General features: G+C 38.4%; 1 protein-coding gene across 2 annotated transcripts; it reads right to left on the reverse strand.

Annotated features, from left to right (window-relative positions):
* Positions 1–439: 439 nt before the first annotated feature.
* Positions 440–14,855, reverse strand: LOC141587235 (uncharacterized). 2 transcript variants are annotated; one of them, XM_074408687.1, is made up of 9 exons: positions 14,510–14,855; positions 8,813–11,467; positions 8,628–8,731; positions 7,044–7,113; positions 4,890–5,630; positions 3,995–4,197; positions 2,782–2,902; positions 2,000–2,206; positions 440–1,342 (listed from the first exon to the last, which is right to left on the reverse strand). In XM_074408687.1, exons 1-9 carry the CDS (start codon positions 14,672–14,674, stop codon positions 1,202–1,204), a joined length of 4,407 nt encoding a protein of 1,468 aa, XP_074264788.1. In that variant the 5' UTR covers positions 14,675–14,855; the 3' UTR covers positions 440–1,201. The 2 variants fall into 2 exon arrangements, 1 of the variants encoding a protein (XP_074264788.1); XR_012519727.1 differs by having other exon boundaries at positions 499–1,342; positions 3,995–4,205; positions 14,510–14,808.
* Positions 14,856–17,430: the final 2,575 nt, after the last annotated feature.

Consider the following 17,430-nt stretch of genomic DNA (forward strand, 5'->3'; position numbering starts at 1 on the left):
GAACCGATCGAGATATGAGATATCACAACCTTAATGCAAGGTGTTTGTTTGGCTCATCGATATGTGAAGAGCTTCCTTTTCCCAGCAATGACATATAATTCCCAATGGTCTGAGATTGAACATGATGTGCTTCCAAACAATGAAGTTCATGATACGTCCATTGAGTTTGGTGTCCACGTGGTGACAAATGATTAACTTAAAATATACGACTACTAGCTTGTATAAAAAACGTACTTGGTCTATGGTAAGCGAACATTACCTACAACCACTTTGTGTTTAGTAGATAAGGGAAAGAACTATCCGCAATAAATCAACGAATAAGTTTCGTTTGTAATAGATGCACATGTTTGCTTGTACAAATACCGTCTAAATACTGTACAAATAACTTAAAAATAATATGTTCTTTCAATACTACAAAAATCACCTCCATTTGTTATCGTTGTTAAGAGTTGGATCCCGCGTTCGTAACATGCGGCTTTCCAACTGGTATTCCATAAATGAATATAAAAAGGTATTCCAATTAATAAAACGTCACAAGATTGACCCGTTATATGTCTTAAGAGAGACTTATTGAAATGCATATAGGAGTACATTTGGAAAAAAAATCAATGATGACAAAATTCAAAACTGAGATTGCTATACTAAACAATACAAATTGGCTGGAACAATCCACCACACCACTGTTCTGTACTGGCCAATCTTGGCAATTGAATGCATAAGTTCCTGACCTAGACGCTATAATATACAACCTTCCATTAAAAAAAATATAAATTTACAACCTACTGACAGTCAGCAACCTTGAGAGGACAGTGAGTCAGTGATGTATCACAACAAAACCCGACAAACAAGTCAATTGGGTCGGATATGAGCCAATTTAGCCCGGGCAAGAATACTTCAGTTACATTTGCAGGTGGGTTGGTTGGGCCATTTTGAAAATGGGTGTATTGTTATTTCAAGACCACAAATTCTGGGTTTCATCAGGTCAATTTGGGTTTCAAGTTAATTTCGGGTTGTCTGATTGATACGGATTACGGACTGGGTACATTCAAAGTAGGTAAATTTTACCCAACTTGATTCCAACCCAAACATTAAGCAAAGCCGCTAACAAAGTAGCGTTTGTTGAATCATCTCCTGTGTTCACACTCTTGGGAAAATGGGCGACAGAGGACAGGTAGTCATTCTGGTATAACACCGTATCTTGTTACATGAGAAAGGTCTCTATCTCGTGACCATGCCTCAGGAGTCGTACCTTGCGATTTCCAACCCAGTCTAACCGGTAGGAGAGGTCGAGACTATACAACAAAAGATTCAAGCTGTCCAAGTTGCTGGAGTGTAAGTGACACTGCGAAGAAAATAAAGAGAGGAATGAAATTTGAGAATTAGAAGCTAGAGCTAGTTTTACGCTATGGTAATTCGAATCATATTAAAATGCACATCAAAACTGTGTCCGACACAAGGTCTCCTGATGTAGGTATGAGACTTGGACATTCATTTACTCCCTCATTTTTTAATGACACCTTCCAATTTTCTTTTTTCGGCAATTTCTTTGACACTCTCTTTTTGGAATTATACTTTCCTCACATGTAAATGGTCCCCTTACTTTATCCCCTCTCTACTTTTATATTGTTTATTAATTTTCTCAAGTAATGTGCCACTTTAGAATTGTAATAAATCAAAGAAAATAAGGAAGCATAACCAAAAACATGCAGATTGGTTTTATAAACAATCAAGTCCAACACTATGACTACTTGTAATCACGACCTAACATACATAGGTATAAAAGGAGTGTGGCATATCAAAGAACCAATAATAGCCTCCTAACTCGTACAGAGACTAGTGTTAACTGTAAAGCCAATGAGGAGAACAAAGTACTTGCGATCTTAGTGTAAAGTTACGAGGGCATTTGTTACAAGGGCAGTTTAGATGAAGCTACGAGGGCATTTGTCACGAGGCAGGTTTAATGAAGACATGTTGAGAATAGAATACTAAAAACAAATACCTGTGAGGTTGCCTGTCTACTACTTCCAGCAATGTTAGCCATTATACTTGCCCTGGAAGAATTAGGTGAGAAGCCTTCCCACGGGGGAACAAAAATAAGCTTGGTGCATCGGACAGGAGCTAAATTACGACTCAGCTTTTCCCACCATGCGGTTCCCAAAGACCACCATCTTATTATTAAACCATGCTCAGAAAAAGCAACCAGCCCCTGTGAGTTCAGACAAACAGAACTCATGTTGGAAGTGATTGATAAATGTAAGTTAAATTTTTCAAATGTTTTAATATATGATCTGCACGGGTAAAGCAACCAGCATTCATTATGATGGTAAAGCATGCACTACAATCTTGTCTAGCTCATGTTAAGTGATTATGACGAGGGCCATATGTACAGAGAGGGTGGAAGTGATTGATAAATGTAAGTTAAATTTTTCAAATGTTTTAATATATGATCTGCACGGGTACACTGTTGCAAATGGTATGAAACCTACCTGCAATTAAGGCAAGGCAACTAATGCTGCGAAAAATGAAATAGGTAGTGATTCAGTCAAGAAGCCGAGTCCTATGAATTTACTGTCAATCACATGAGACAATATGGATGACAAGGATTAAATTGTCTGTATGTTAGCTTCAACTTTTCCAACTATCATCAGGCATTCACGTCTCATTCACCTCCACGGCCCACATTAATAAATTCAAAAAAAAAACAAGCCTAGGAGCATAGAAAGCACGGATCAATTGGAAGAAAGAACAATTGCGATACTAGGAAGAGTAAAGGAACCACACCTCTTCATCTGGTGAGAAGCTCAACGCAGAAATCGCAGTAACGACTGTTTCTGAAGGTCCAGAAAGCAAAGTTGGCAGTCCAGGAGGCCCACTTGCATCAAGGACCTTGATTTTTGTGACACTGCGCAACCAAATGGAAAATATTGGTCATGTCCAGTAGCTACTTTGAGCACTACAGGTATCAAATGTATAGATCAATGAGCACAATCTTTCATTAAAGTCCAGATGTACTCGTTCATGAGAAAAGGAAAAACATAGTAATAAGATGATGATAAAGTAAAATGGTTAACTGGATGGCTGTTGACGTGAGAAGGACATAAAGCTGACTACTAAGTCCATCATTTCAATTTTCAATTCAAGTCTAAACATTGACTAGCTGAGACTCCTGAGAGTCAATTAGTTAACACCGCATCAGCAACAACAACATTATTCCAATGTCTGAAGGCTCTCACAAATGACGGGGTAGGGGGCTGGATATTCTCAACCTTACCTCTATGTTAGCGACATAGAGAGGTTGTCTGTGGATGACCCAAAAGAAAGGAAGAGACGTGAATTTTAACTTGCTAGTTTAGTGACAAAGAAATGTCTGTGGATCAATTGGAAGAGAGGCTAAGAGCATTTGGAATTTTAACTAGTTGTCTTAAAAAGAAAGGAAGCTAGTTTAGTTCAACATTTTACATGATTTCATCATAAACCAGAACCAACGAATAGTGAGTTCATGAGTTAACGAAAGATCACTGCAAATTAACATACATCTTGAAGCACACGTCGACATCTTGAAGCACACGTCACTGATGTCAGGTAACTTATGACCAGCAAGTAAGATCCTAGTTGGCCAGAGTGACAAAGCATTGGCCAAGTAACTTATGACACAATGAGATAAGTTGTAACTACAGTCAACATGTTAGTTTGACCCTTCTAGATTGACGTAGTCAATCCTAAAGAAGATGGAGTAGGTGGATATATTTACAGTTGATTGTTCGCATGAAACAGTAGTTTGAAAATATACAAAAAATACAGTCAAACTAAAAGGATATAAGCTGCAGTACGTAAAAATCATTGCATCTGCCGATAGAAATTTGTCTTTACAAATTTCGCACTTAAGTCCATAAACATTTGCCAATTTTTGGGAGATATGTTGACATTTCATGATTAATGAGAAGATAAACATCTCTGAAGTCCACATAAAAACAACGACCAAGGTGGTGAATACCTTTGCATATCATACACATGGATGCTTGCACTGTTAACCTCCGAAATTGCATCCCCAACAGCCAGTTGTGTTGAAGTATCATTTAACGCAATCATTGGATAAACACGCACAACTTCTCTCAAAGTAGCCATTGAACTCTGAAGGCAGGTCCTGCGCATCACTGAATTAGCTGGATCAATTGTTTGTAAGATGAAGTTGACCACCTGCACATCTGTCTGAATGTCAGAGCCAATATATAAATAAGGACATGGAGACAACCACCTCCATCAACAACTACCAGTTATCAGAGAAAAATCTTCATTCTAATATTTTGATAGTAACACAAGTAGCAATGTTCCTTGATGATCAATGCACATACTATAGATATAAGTGAATTATGCAAAGCATATACTCTAAGTTCATTCAGAGCTACTACATTTTCCTTTCCAGGACATTTAAACCATTTCATTAAGACCACTTTTGGATTACTCTTCACAGTAGGACAAATATGACCTCTCAAAAAAAACTGTGGGTTATATGCTGTTCATACACTTGTTTTTACTCAAATTTTATATCCAATTGACATATATACCCTTCCCACTTGCTCCTTTCTCAAAACATGAATGATAAAGAAATGTGGTGAATCCAAATGAATTGAGAGAGAGTAGCTTTTAGTTCACCAAAAGTTGCAGCTCATCTTTCTTAAATTTGAAAAACATACATTGTGGTTATTTAATGATTTCTTTCGAGCAGAATTTTAAAGCCACATACTAACAGTGCGAAAGCAAGTTCCATATTGTTTCTTTTGTTACCCAATATGGCTATAGCAATATTACAAGCAGACAATTAGCCTGGTATCCAAGTGTGAGTCAGATTCACTTTTACCCTGGAAACCATAGGGAAAGGTATAACAAACCTTGTTTAAAAACTGAGCTAAGTTTCTGGGAGAGCCACGCATGAGCCTTATTATTGTCTTCAGCGAAACAAGATGAACTGATGAATCGGATGCAGTTGACCAAATAAGCCCTTCAATAACACTCAGAAACCCCGGTATATCACCCATCGCCAAGCTTGGAAGTAGAACAGTCACCAGAGTTTCTCGAAGTTTAGATCCACCACTTACGCATTCTATTTGGAAGAAAACGTCCTCAATGAGTCGATGAATTTCAGCACCTAAGCAGGCTTTCCATGTACTATCCATGCCTTCTGCCAGGAGTTCAGCAGCTGCAGAACTATATTTCTCATTCATAGCCATAACTAACTTGATCAAAGGATGGACAACTGTCATGGCAAGGGTTGGTTTTACAAGGCTCGGATACCAAATGGCCAGGGCAGCTGCCACAATTATATGTGATGCCATTGCATCTTGGCTTGTTCCACCAACACAGGAGATCCAGTCATGTAGCTCATATGAATTCATCCAATTGATTATGGCAGATTCCCCATCTCCTGAACAGTTAACCTGTATTCCTGTCTTATTTGCAAGCTCCAGATTGTTTCCATTTACTTGATTCACAGCGTTTACTATATTTGTTTGGTCAGTTGTCCTCGGACAAAATAATGGTGGAGGGATAGCTCTTGATGCAGCACAGTGAAATAAAGACCGAGCAGCCATCCGAACATGCTCATCCTCATCTTGCCAGAAGCTCACCAATAGCTGCAGTTATATATAAATCAGTGTTATCAACCTACACTGAATACTAGATGGACATGGAGGCAGATATGCAAGGTGAAAGATCAGTTGAAGTGTTGATATGTTCATGGTGTCTGGGGAAATAATAAGGGGATTTATAGTGCTGCTGCAGGTTATCAGTGGTTGCTTGGAACTCATAGTAAAGTTAACTGGCACCCTGTGATTTGGTGTAGGATGAATAAGCCTAAGCATGCGTTTATAGGCTGGTTATTTGCTTTTCAAAGACTGCTAACTAAGGAGAGGCTGATGCATTTTGGGATAACGGTCATGTGATGTGTGATTTGTGCTGTACTCAGGCTGAAACCCAAACACATATTTTGAGTGCCCTTTCAGTATGCTTTGTTTGGAGTTAGTGGAGGAATGGCTAGGGATGAAGATTACAGGACATAATACTTTAGAATGGTGTACTAGACTAAAACTGAAGTCCCTGTGCAGAAACAGATTATCATTGCTGCTATATTGGCACTTCTATACCAGATATGGATGGCGCGAAACAAATGCAGGGTGGAGCAGGTGATCCTCATCCCAGGGTGATTCTAAAGCTGGTCCAACAGGATATCAAAGGCAGAATTCATCAAAAAGTTTGGAAGGTTCAACATAGGGTAGATATAAATTGGTGTAGGAGCCTAGGAGGATTGGTTGTGATTGAGGCCATGGGTATTGTGAATGTATATTGTAAGCCTGGCTGATTGTAAAAGGTCTAACTCACAGTATTATGGTGATGTACTTGAATGATTTTTTTAATACAATTTACATTTCACCAAAAAAAAATATATAAATCGATGTTAGGGTCTAAAAATTGTAAAAAGAAAAAAATAATTGCGATTGTTTCAGAGAGTGAGGTTATTGTTCTTACCAAGATAAAATATACTTTGTATAAGTTAATGTAGTGATTTATATAATCAAGGATAAGGAAAACAGTTGCTTAGTGAAAGGATAATATAGTTTGGACAGCTGTCTTTAACACGAAATAAAATGAAATCCAAAATAAGAACCCCGAGTTCTCGTGAATTCATGTTCACAAACACAGGTTATTTTGCTGAAATTGCTAACACCATCAGTGTAGTACAGTCTTTCCACTCTGAAGGACCTTACCTCATTGTTGCTATTACTTGCTAATATCATAAATCATAATCCACTAAAGAACACTATCCAACTATATTAGGTAAGAATTATTGGCCAGAAGAGGTCTCTCAAAGTCCCAACCTCAGAAGAAACATTTATGTGGCAATATTCAAGGAAATATATGAAGACGAGGAGAGGAAAGGTACAATGAATTAATAGAACGGCAATGTTGTGAAAATTGAAAGAGTGGTCATAAAGCTGAGAAAGAGTCGACAAACAAAACTTGCGATCTTAAACCAAAGCTACAATTACCTGCAACGATGGAGGCTTCATAGCTGAAACTTTCTCTGCAAAGTGACGTGTGTAGAATGCTGATAAGGCACTGCAAGAACGGAGCAGAAAAAAAGGTATAAAAAGTTGAGAACAGGCAACTAGCAAATGGTTGAAAAAGATGCCACAATCAGAAAGTTCAACATCCATTCTACAACACTAATGCCAGCTGATGTATCTGGAGTGGTCAATTTGATTTCCACAATTCCTTGCTGTTGTGTCTACTCTTACTGGACTGAACAGTGCACCTTGTTTTCTACTTATGTTTATTGTGTAGCGAGAAAAATCAAATAACAGTGATTTGTGTCAGAAATTTCAGTGGAAAAACGTAATAATTGTGCATTAGCTATCGCCTTGAATGCTAGCACTGAAATAAAATACATTCTCTACATCAGCCCGATCCAGGAGCCTGAGGTACCAAGAGTCACTTACAATAGTAAACAATATTTACCAAGTTTTCCCTCACAATCTGTTCTCCTAGATTACGTGGAGTTCATACTCAAAAACTCTTAATCACAATATGGTGACCGTCTAAGAAGGGACTAATATATCCCAGTTAGTGCTGTAGTAGGCCGGACTTCTTTAAATAGCAGCAAACCACTACATTTTATCGTGGAGAAGGTTTTGTCCTACAGTATTTTTAGTATTGGCCTTCTAGCTGGACTGGATACTTTTCCAGCCAATGAATCGTTACGCATAGTGGTACACTAATTGGCCATGAGGAATCCAATAACATGCAGTTCCAATGCAACTATAAAATATGTAATCTATGTCACCTAAAAAGAACTGCGAAGGCTTGAAGGCTACAATCAACAACGTTAGTTGTTTCTGAATGACCCATAATGAACATTGCGTCGAGAATTGCATCTAAAGACTATTATTTCACAGTAAAAGAAGTGCAACCACTTTAATGAGTCATTTTGCTTATTCCATCATAATTGGCAACCAAAGCATAGAGTTTATAGATCCATCGGAAATGGACATGAGTCTATAATAGGGGTGGTTTGGGTCGTGCCATAGAACTGGTCAAGGCATCCAAATCTAGACAAGCCTACCCTAGGCCTAGCTAGCAGACTCACCGTATCGTGATGTTCTGTGCTGAAAGTGTAGTATGGGACGTCTCTCATACCGGCCCGGTGGCTTGTAGAGCCGCCCATGGCCGACAGTTAGTACGTCACTCATGCCCCATTGTACAATAAAAAATATTAATCATTTGCGATAAAATATTAAATACTGTAGTTTTGTATTATGCTCGTCTTGTTTCACAAATCAAACAATTATTAAGATAATGTGTAAATATTTTTGTATGTATAAAATTTATAATTATTGGAAGTTTCAAAATTGAGTATATAAGGTTGTTAAAATAAGAGAATGGGATGTTACTATTGAATAAGAGATGAAGAGTCAAGTAGAAGTTTATTTTTATTCAACAAATACTCATGTAAGAAGGTTTTACACAATTATTTTTGTTGGCTGGCTTGCTGGGCTGTCGCGAACAAAAAATAGAAGGGAGTCTGCACTCTACAATATGCATATAAAAAATTTGTACATGAAACACAGTGATACCTGCTGGATCCAGAGCAAGAGTTGCACAAACTAACCATACACTGGGCTAAGGACACCATTATTAAAGATCTCAAGGCACAGAACTCTGACGATGATTTCCAAAGCTGACAAGTTTATCAACGGGCTCAGAATATATTCGGACAAATGAGGAATAATTGGCATAACATATGACAAAACTAGATTACCTGAAGAGTTGATCTAAAAGCAGGGAAGGCCAATGTAATAGAACCTCTATCCCCCTCTAGACCAGGAGCAAACATCAGATTTTCGTATCTCTTTACATTCATCTCCATCATCAGCAGGTTGTCAAGTTCACAATCCACGCCCCACAAATGCAAAAGTGATAAACTAAATCGCAACAAGCATAACTTAAATGAGTTAACACACTGATCATTCTTGATTGATTCGTGTAAGGTACCTTGCTCAGATGAATAATTGGCCACAGTTTTTGAGCTGGGACTCGAAACCTTTTGTGAATCATTTGCAGGACCAAGCGACTGGTCGCCACTGCCGTCAACAGATAATAGAGATGACAGATCAAAACTCAAAATTGTAATTCCAGAATTCGGACAATAGCATCTAATAGGAACCTTGTCGTGGTTTCCTGGAGTTAGTTTTACACATTTGTTTCCCCTACCGACAGAATGATTGCCATGATCTAATCCATTTACTTCATTAAATGAATTCGCCAGGCTGCTTTTCAGCTTGGATGGTAAAGAGCTTCCATCTTCGGTCAAAGGGTGGTCAAACGAAGTATTTGACGTATTATAAGCACATCCAGAGATGTTGCTGATGTTCATACCCCTGCAGAAGTTGCTGAACATTGAGTGAGCAGCTGTGCCACGCAGAACTCGCTCCCTAGAGCCAGCCTTAATGTCCCAAATGTATAACACGTCTTTTACACTCGATGCTACTGAATTATTCTGAGAGAGGCACGCCACATAACCTCTCACACTATCCCATATGACTTGACCAGGATAAGTAGGATGTCCAGGAAATATTCTTTCAGCCCGCAAAGTACTTAGAGACACAAGAGCAACACAAGAGTCCTCCCCAACTGAGAGAAAGCAATCATCCCAAGGGTGATCACTTTGAAAGGGTGGTAAGACAATTTGGCGAACAGCGGCCACATGATGGTGCATGACCATAATAGGACTGCCAGTATCAAGATCCCAAACACGAAGAGTGCAATCCATGCTCCCAGACAACAAAACTTTCCTGTAAGACTGGTCATTAGTGGTAACTACCATTTGGTGCGCAGCCAAACATAAAACTGCACCTGTGTGTCCGGAAAGCAGTTGCTTTGAGCCTACAGAGGTCATGTCAGGATTTAGAGTCACACCATCATCTGGTTTCTGGGTCAACATGTTGAACTGGACCAACTCTATGTCACCATTATGATATCCATACACAAGTGCATAAGGATAATTAACATTCTGCGATATGACCATCGATGAAGAAACAATATGCTCTTTCTTAACAGAAATACTCTTCAAATCATCTTTATATAGAGTAATATTTTCTTCCTGGCCTGGGGCACAATTATTTGATGTTAGAGCACCCTCTCTGGCAGTAGCTTTTTCACAAAAAATGAGCTCAGAGGCCTCAGATTCTAAGACAAGATGTGATTCATAAATCCCATTGATCAGAAAGTCACTTTCTCCAAGTAGCTTACAAGTGTTGGCAATGTTCTCACGGTCATCAAGGTGCTGATGCAATGACCAAATAGTGAAGCGAGGTCTCCACAGTAAGGGCTCATCACAGTTCAAGCAAAGTGACTCAACCCGAAGAAAAAAACAACCCAACTGAACAAAATTTGTAGATATTTTTACGTCAAAGGGGAATACGCAGGCAGGTATCTCACAGATAACCTCATACTTAAAAGTGTTGTGCACAAATGATATCTTATATACGATAGCAAATCCTTTTTCATCCCATACAACAAAATCTATCTCAAAGCTACTCTGTATTTTCCCAGGTTGAGAACCACAAGAAATGTCAGAAGAGATGAACATTCCCCCAACAACATGTGACAAAGTACCATCAATATTTTCAAAAGGAATCACGCCAATAACAGTGCTGCTTGGAAGTAGCATGATGACGCATTGGGTTTCATATACAAGCCCCAAAATCAACCCGCACGAAGTGACATATACAACCAATCCTCCTTCACAAGATCCCTTATCTACAGTTGCTATGTTCATACGAGAAGATTCAGAATGTAGCTTAGTCCCACCCTCCTTGTCCAAATTTGATTCTTCAACAAGCAGAATCAACTGAATATTACCATATGAATCAACAATAAGAGCAGAACTCTTTTCTTTGTCATCAACAGGATCAATTATGGTCATATATTTTAATGGGCCAATAGACAAATGCCCGTGAAAAACTGTTTGGACAATGGTGAGGGTATAGGAATCGACAATGACAATAGTGCACTTGGTGGCTTTTTTGCAAAAAGATTCCTGATCCCCAATAACCTCATTCCCTTCCGCATAATCCACATATTCATGGTCAGAAGCATGTAACCCGTCACTGAAACAAGAAGCAACACATAGGTATCTTCTATTTGAAGGTAACATCTGAACCATGGATGGACTACCTGCCCATGGAGGCAATTTCCTTCGGCGCCTACAATGCCCACTTCCTCTACTCCAGAGACACAATACACCATCACTGCATGCACTTACTAATGCAGCCTGATCATTATTGGAACTATCAACTCCTAAATCTTTTTCATGATCCACATTTTCATCTGATGGTGTCAAAAGAGGATAGCAAAGACAAAGATCCGCTACTGGGGCAGTATGGCTACATAGTATAGCAACAGGTATAATTTTCTGCATCAGAATGCAAATTACAGACATAAGGTACATTGAAACGCTACAAGTCACTTTGACACTTCATTTTAAACCGAAAAGTTAAAAACATTGCAAAAATAATTATATACGACACTCCGACACCGTGTTGTGTCCGACCGACTCGGATTAACATAGCAAAAAACCACGAATCCACGATAGTTTAAAACCAAAAAGACACTTTGATCAACAAAAGCGTTTCAAATGTCCGAACATGTACATTGAATTTGAACAAAACACTCTTTCTCCGACCAGGTTTGCCCCCTTCATATATTATAAGGGCTTCTTCCGAGAAATAACTAAGGGGGTGTTTGTTTGGCTATATTGGAATCGAATGGAATGGATTTGATCAATTCCATTGTTTGGTTGAGGTAATTTAGAATGGAGTTGGATACAGGGTGAGTGATTAGGAATGGATTTAGTCCATTCAAGTGTTTGGTTGAGTGTTTTTAGAATGGAGTTAGAATCCATCAAGTATCTATCTCCATTCCAACTCCCTAGAATCTCATCCCCTACTCTCTACCCAAGTCTCCAACTTCATTCCCCCCTAAGTATAAAAGATTATCAACCAAACAATGGGGAAAGTAGCAAATTGCCCCCAAACGTTTGGGGTTATGTGCAATTTTTCCCCCAAACGTTTTCAAATGTGCAATTTACCTCCAAACATTTGATATTATGCACAAATCAACCCAATTTTAAAATTCTGACAATGTTAATCTACTACCACCCTTCCCACCACCGTCAAACACTCCTCCACACAACCAAGTTGTGCCACTTTTCAATCTGCAGCTCCATGCTCTAAGCAAAAAAATGATGGGGTAGTATGGAGACGTGAATGTCACTTATGTCGATATACACACACAATAAAGTCAACTCTCATTTCAAACTATTCAAGATATGGGGAGTAATATTGCGTCTGAAGTACATTAAGTCCTCCACAAAAAATTTAGCTTTTGACAACCAATCATGGCATGGTGTGGATATGGAGGAGCATCAGTAAATTACAACAGTGAAGTGGTATGTGGACAAACAGAAGTTATAAATGGAATATCAATCATGGCCAATGCATGCGACGACAGCACGGAGTACATAAATTGAGATGGCATACATTATTCAGAGGCAGCAAAATTAGTATGTTTCATCACAAATCCTCACAGGAAAATATTCTGACGGTGGTGGGGAGGGTGGTAGTAGATTAAAATTGTCAGAATTTTAAAATTGGGTTGATTTGCACACAGTATTAAACATTTGGGGGTAAATTGCATATTTGAAAACATTTGGGGGCAAATTGCACATTACCATTTGGGGGTAATTTGCTACTTTCCCCACCAAAGGACTATGAAATGTCATGGGTGTCTAAATCCATACCTCCCAAGTATCAAACTCCATTTTATTCTATTCTAGCCGTGTAAACCAAACGACCCCTAATGGATTCTAACTCCACTCAACCCCTTGGAATCCCATACCCACCCTTTCCCTATGGATTCAAACTCCATTCCCCTCCTCTACAAGCATGTATGGATTTAGAACCCCGATGCTAGGTTACTACCGTACCAGTACCAGCAGGAGCAGGAATTTGATTATAGCATCTGGCGATAGAGGATGATTTCAAACTACATCCTTGAGTTCGGCTTACAATGAACTTAAATCAAGCATCCTAAATTCATAACCACTAGTATCTCTCATAGTATGCTACTACAATGCACAATTTTACAGCATTCTAGCATAACCCTATCGAAAACCGTAAACCTTCCACATTGCAATTTGTTTACCAATTCCATTTTTGCACGCTTTCAAACTTTAGTACTCCCTCCCTCCCGATCATTTGTTTACCAATTCCATTTTCGGGAAAGTGGCAAATAAACCCCATACGTTTGACACTATGTGCAAATAAGCCCCACAAGTTTTCATAAGTGCAAATTAACCCCACAACTTTCATTATTGGTGCAATTGAGTCTTGCCCCAAATTTTGTTATTCATTTTATATGTAAATTGAATTATAACATTTAAACAAAAATTATACTTCCATATATTATTAGTAGCCAATTTAACAAACTCACATTTTACACTTTTACCCTTTTTAAATCTCTACCAATCCCAGTCTTTCTAATCCTTAACCATAGAACATCGCTAGCGCCATGGATATCGTTGCCGCCATGACATCATCGCCAAATCGTCATCACTAACCACCTCGATTTCAATCCACATGATTCCTTAATTACTAGTATTGCTCATGGGCCGACTTCGATCGTATTGCGATAGTTTTCTAGTTTCCAATAAGTTCATATTTAAAGCTTATGTCACTTCTTTTTTTAATTGATGCCATGATGGTGGCACTAAATCTGTAATCATAAGGTAGATGAATCACTTTGTGGGGTAGATGACTAATTTTTGGCAAGAAAAGAAGGGTTGAGCGATTAATTGGAGAAGAAGGAGGGGGTGAAAGGCTGTTATAAAGCAGTAGACATATTAGGGTATTATAGTCATTAGGCAATGAAATGCGTATTTTTTTATATTTAAATAATTTAAAATATTAACTTATTTATTATGATATATTATTATTTATTGGAACATTAGCCAAAAAACAAAAGATGGAGGTATTGGTACCATAGTGTAAACTTGTGGGGCTAATATGCACATAATGAAAGTCGTGGGGGTGATTTGCACATAAGACTAAACGTATGGGGGTTATTTGCCACTTCCCCGATTCCATTTTTGCCTTTCTATTTTGGGAATGCATTTGATGCGCAATTTGATCCTACAAACTCAATTTTGTCCACTTGACATCTAATAATTGGCCCCCTCCTCTTTCCTTGATCTTTGTGTCAAAACCAAAGAGGTAAACAAATGACCGGGGCGACGGAGGGAGTATTTGTTTTGACGAAAATAAGTATCGGATCCATAAACTCTTCAATAAGTCAAAATCGATAAAAAAAAAAAAAAAAAAAACTAACAGAAGAAGAAGAGTCGTTGGCGTAATGATAAAATGTTAATTAAAAAGAAAGGTAAAGTTGAGAAAGAGACCAGTGAAGAAGAAGAAGAGTCGTTGGCGGAAAAGTGCCACCAGAAGATGGAGCCATCGGCGGCGCCGGTGTAGATAGAAGGAGGATTGTGCGCGACTGCTACGGCTGTGATGCGATGAGACGGCGGAGTTTCCGGCCATATTCCGACCACTGATCGACACTTCATCGCATCAGATCATAAGAATCGGACTGTTGACGCTCGTAACAATTACTACGGGTTTTCTATTTCTAAGCCCATATGTTGTGTTCACTTCTACTTCGGTTCGATTCCCTTTGTTGAGTAAGTTACCTGCATTTCGTGAATATTGATTGATGTCGATTCTAATTTCTAACTAGTGTTAGATGTTAGGTGTTCGGCTCACATGGCTACCTAAATTTTCAATTTAATTTAGGGTTATTTAATGTGAATAATCCAACCTATAACTCATCTTCTCATATTAATCCATACTAACGATTAACCGAGAAAAAACCAACTTATGACCTCATTTTTCTCACATTATACCAGGTAACCGGTTACCTATTTTTCAGGTCACATTTAAAAAAAAAAAAAAAAAAAAAAAAAAAAAAAAAACTTTCATCTCCTTCCTTCTTCACCAACTTTCTTCCATTATACCACCTCCTGAGTACACCTCCATCATAATCAACCATCATCTCCATAACCTCCATAATAATCTACCATAACCTCCATAATAACTTCTTCACTCCATTACTCGACTTTCAATGCCGCCAAAAAAAGTGCTGCTCCATTTCCAATTCTCCCTCCACAACTTCAAAGCTCCAGAGCAGGGACAGATTTTTTTTTGCGGAAGGCTGATAACTTATTATTGTTTGTTGTTATTAATAAAAATTTTAATCATCAACAAACCCAAATAATTAACCATCATATTCTAATCGATATAAACCCAGTCGATTTTAATCGTTAATAAACCCAGTCGATTTTTTGGGGGTTATCATGAGTGAACCCAGAAATTGATTATAGGAGCCTAGAAATCAGATTGTGAACCCAAATCGGAGGTTTATTATTCAACCTAAACATACAAATATCATCATATTGGTCATTGGATCTTCAACATCATCATCAACAACAATAACAAGAACCACTAAACGAAGAGCGAAAGTGTCATCATTGGTTCCCTAAAAGACTAAAACCCAAGCAACCAAACCGGAAAACTGAAAGAGATGCCGACTTGAATATGAAGAATCATGACTTCGCCTTTCGTCTTTGTAGTGGTGGTGGTGGGGGTGATTTTTGTAGGTAGGTGGTGGTAATGTAGATAAGTGGGTTTATGATTAATTGATTGATTGATTGTTGTGGGTGAGATTGTCAAAATTGTTGTTAATGGAATGAGTAAAGAGTATGTCAAAGATGAAGAGAGTGCTGATGACGGTGTTGATGAAGATTATAAACTATGATCAACTTAGATGATCATAATCATATGATTAATATGATGATTATATTTGGTGATTGATTTACAGTAAGAGAAGAGAGAAGAGAGATAAAAGAAAGAATATTTGTTATTGAAACTTATGATTTTCTTACAAAGGGAGGAGTATATATACTAGACTATTGAGCCAAGTTTGAGTCGGTTAGAGTTAGTTTTGTTCTAACAACTTCCTAACTAACTTTATAACCAATAGTCTATATCCCCCCCTCAAGATGGATGATCTTGATAGAGCTTAATGCCTAGCTTAGAAACAAAAAAATGGTGTTCTTGTTTACCAAGTGCCTTGGTCATAATATCAGCGAGCTGCAATCCAGTCCTGACATGCTGAGTATAGAGGAAACCTTCTAATTGTTTGTCTCGTACAAAATGACAATCAATATTGAGGTGCTTTGTCCTTTCATGGAAGACTGGATTTTGTGCTATGTGCTGTGCAGCTCGGTTATCACAATACAAGGGTATAGGTAGCTTGATAGAAACTCGCAAATCATGCAGCAATCCAACCAACCAAACAAGCTCAGTGGTTGTGTATGACATGCTGCGGTATTCTGCCTCTGCAGAACTCTTGCTAACTGTCACTTGCTTCTTGGTTTTCCAAGAAATTAACGAATGGCCTAGGAAGATGCAGTAACCACTCAAGGATCTGCTGCTGTAAGCACACGTTCCCCAATCTGAGTCTGTATATGCTTGAATGGTCAGAGAAGAGTCTGCAGAATAGAACAGATCCAAAGATTGTGTGAGTCCCTTTCAAATATTTGACAAGGTCTTGAGCCGCTTGATAATGAGGCTCTCTTGGAGAGCTTAAGAACGCTTAAGTGTTGTACATGTAAGCTATATCAGTCTTGTTAAAGCGAGATACAATAGTCTACCAATGAGTCTTCTATAAACCTCAGGTTCAGGTAGCAACTCTCCTTGATCAATAGACAGTTTTAACCCTTTTTGCATTGGAAAAGAAGTAGCTTTACACCCTTCAAAGCCAGCATCCTTGATAATGTCAAGGACATACTTCCTCTGATTTAAGAGGATACCTGTTGCATTTCTTGCTATTTCTAAACCCAAGAAATATCGCATCTCACCAAGGTCCTTGATGGTAAACTTCTGGTGTAACTCCATTTTGAGCAGTGCTAGAGCATCTTGGTCATCTCCAGTCAACAAGATGTCATCCACGTACACCAACACAATGGCCAATCTCTGTGTAAGCTTGTCCTCTTTAGTAAATAAGGAATAATCTTGCTTGGATTGGACATAGCCAAGCTTAACCAAAAATTTAGTTAACTCTAGGTTCCACTGTCTGGAAGCTTGCTTCAATCCATAAAGTGATCTAACCAGCTTGCAAACCTGATCTTTATGAGCCTTGGTGTAGCCTAAAGGTGGCCTCATATACACCTCATCTTCAATAAAACCATGTAAAAATGCATTGTTCACATCTAGTTGAAACAATGACCATTTCTTTATAGCAGCAACAGCAAGTAAAGTCCTC

The sequence above is a fragment of the Silene latifolia genome, chromosome 6 (assembly GCF_048544455.1).
Source record: "Silene latifolia isolate original U9 population chromosome 6, ASM4854445v1, whole genome shotgun sequence".
NCBI lineage: Eukaryota > Viridiplantae > Streptophyta > Magnoliopsida > Caryophyllales > Caryophyllaceae > Silene > Silene latifolia.

Bases quoted from the DNA above. Each gene is read 5' to 3' on its own strand.
- LOC141587235 (XM_074408687.1), bottom strand. From the start codon at position 14,674: ATGAAGTGTCGATCAGTGGTCGGAATATGGCCGGAAACTCCGCCGTCT. The intron at 5,631-7,043 runs GTAATTGTAGCT...ATATAACTGCAG, and splicing joins TGAAGCCTCCATCGTTGCAG to CTATTGGTGAGCTTCTGGCA. The intron at 2,207-2,781 runs GTGTGGTTCCTT...CTGAACTCACAG, and splicing joins GCTTCTCACCAGATGAAGAG to GGGCTGGTTGCTTTTTCTGA.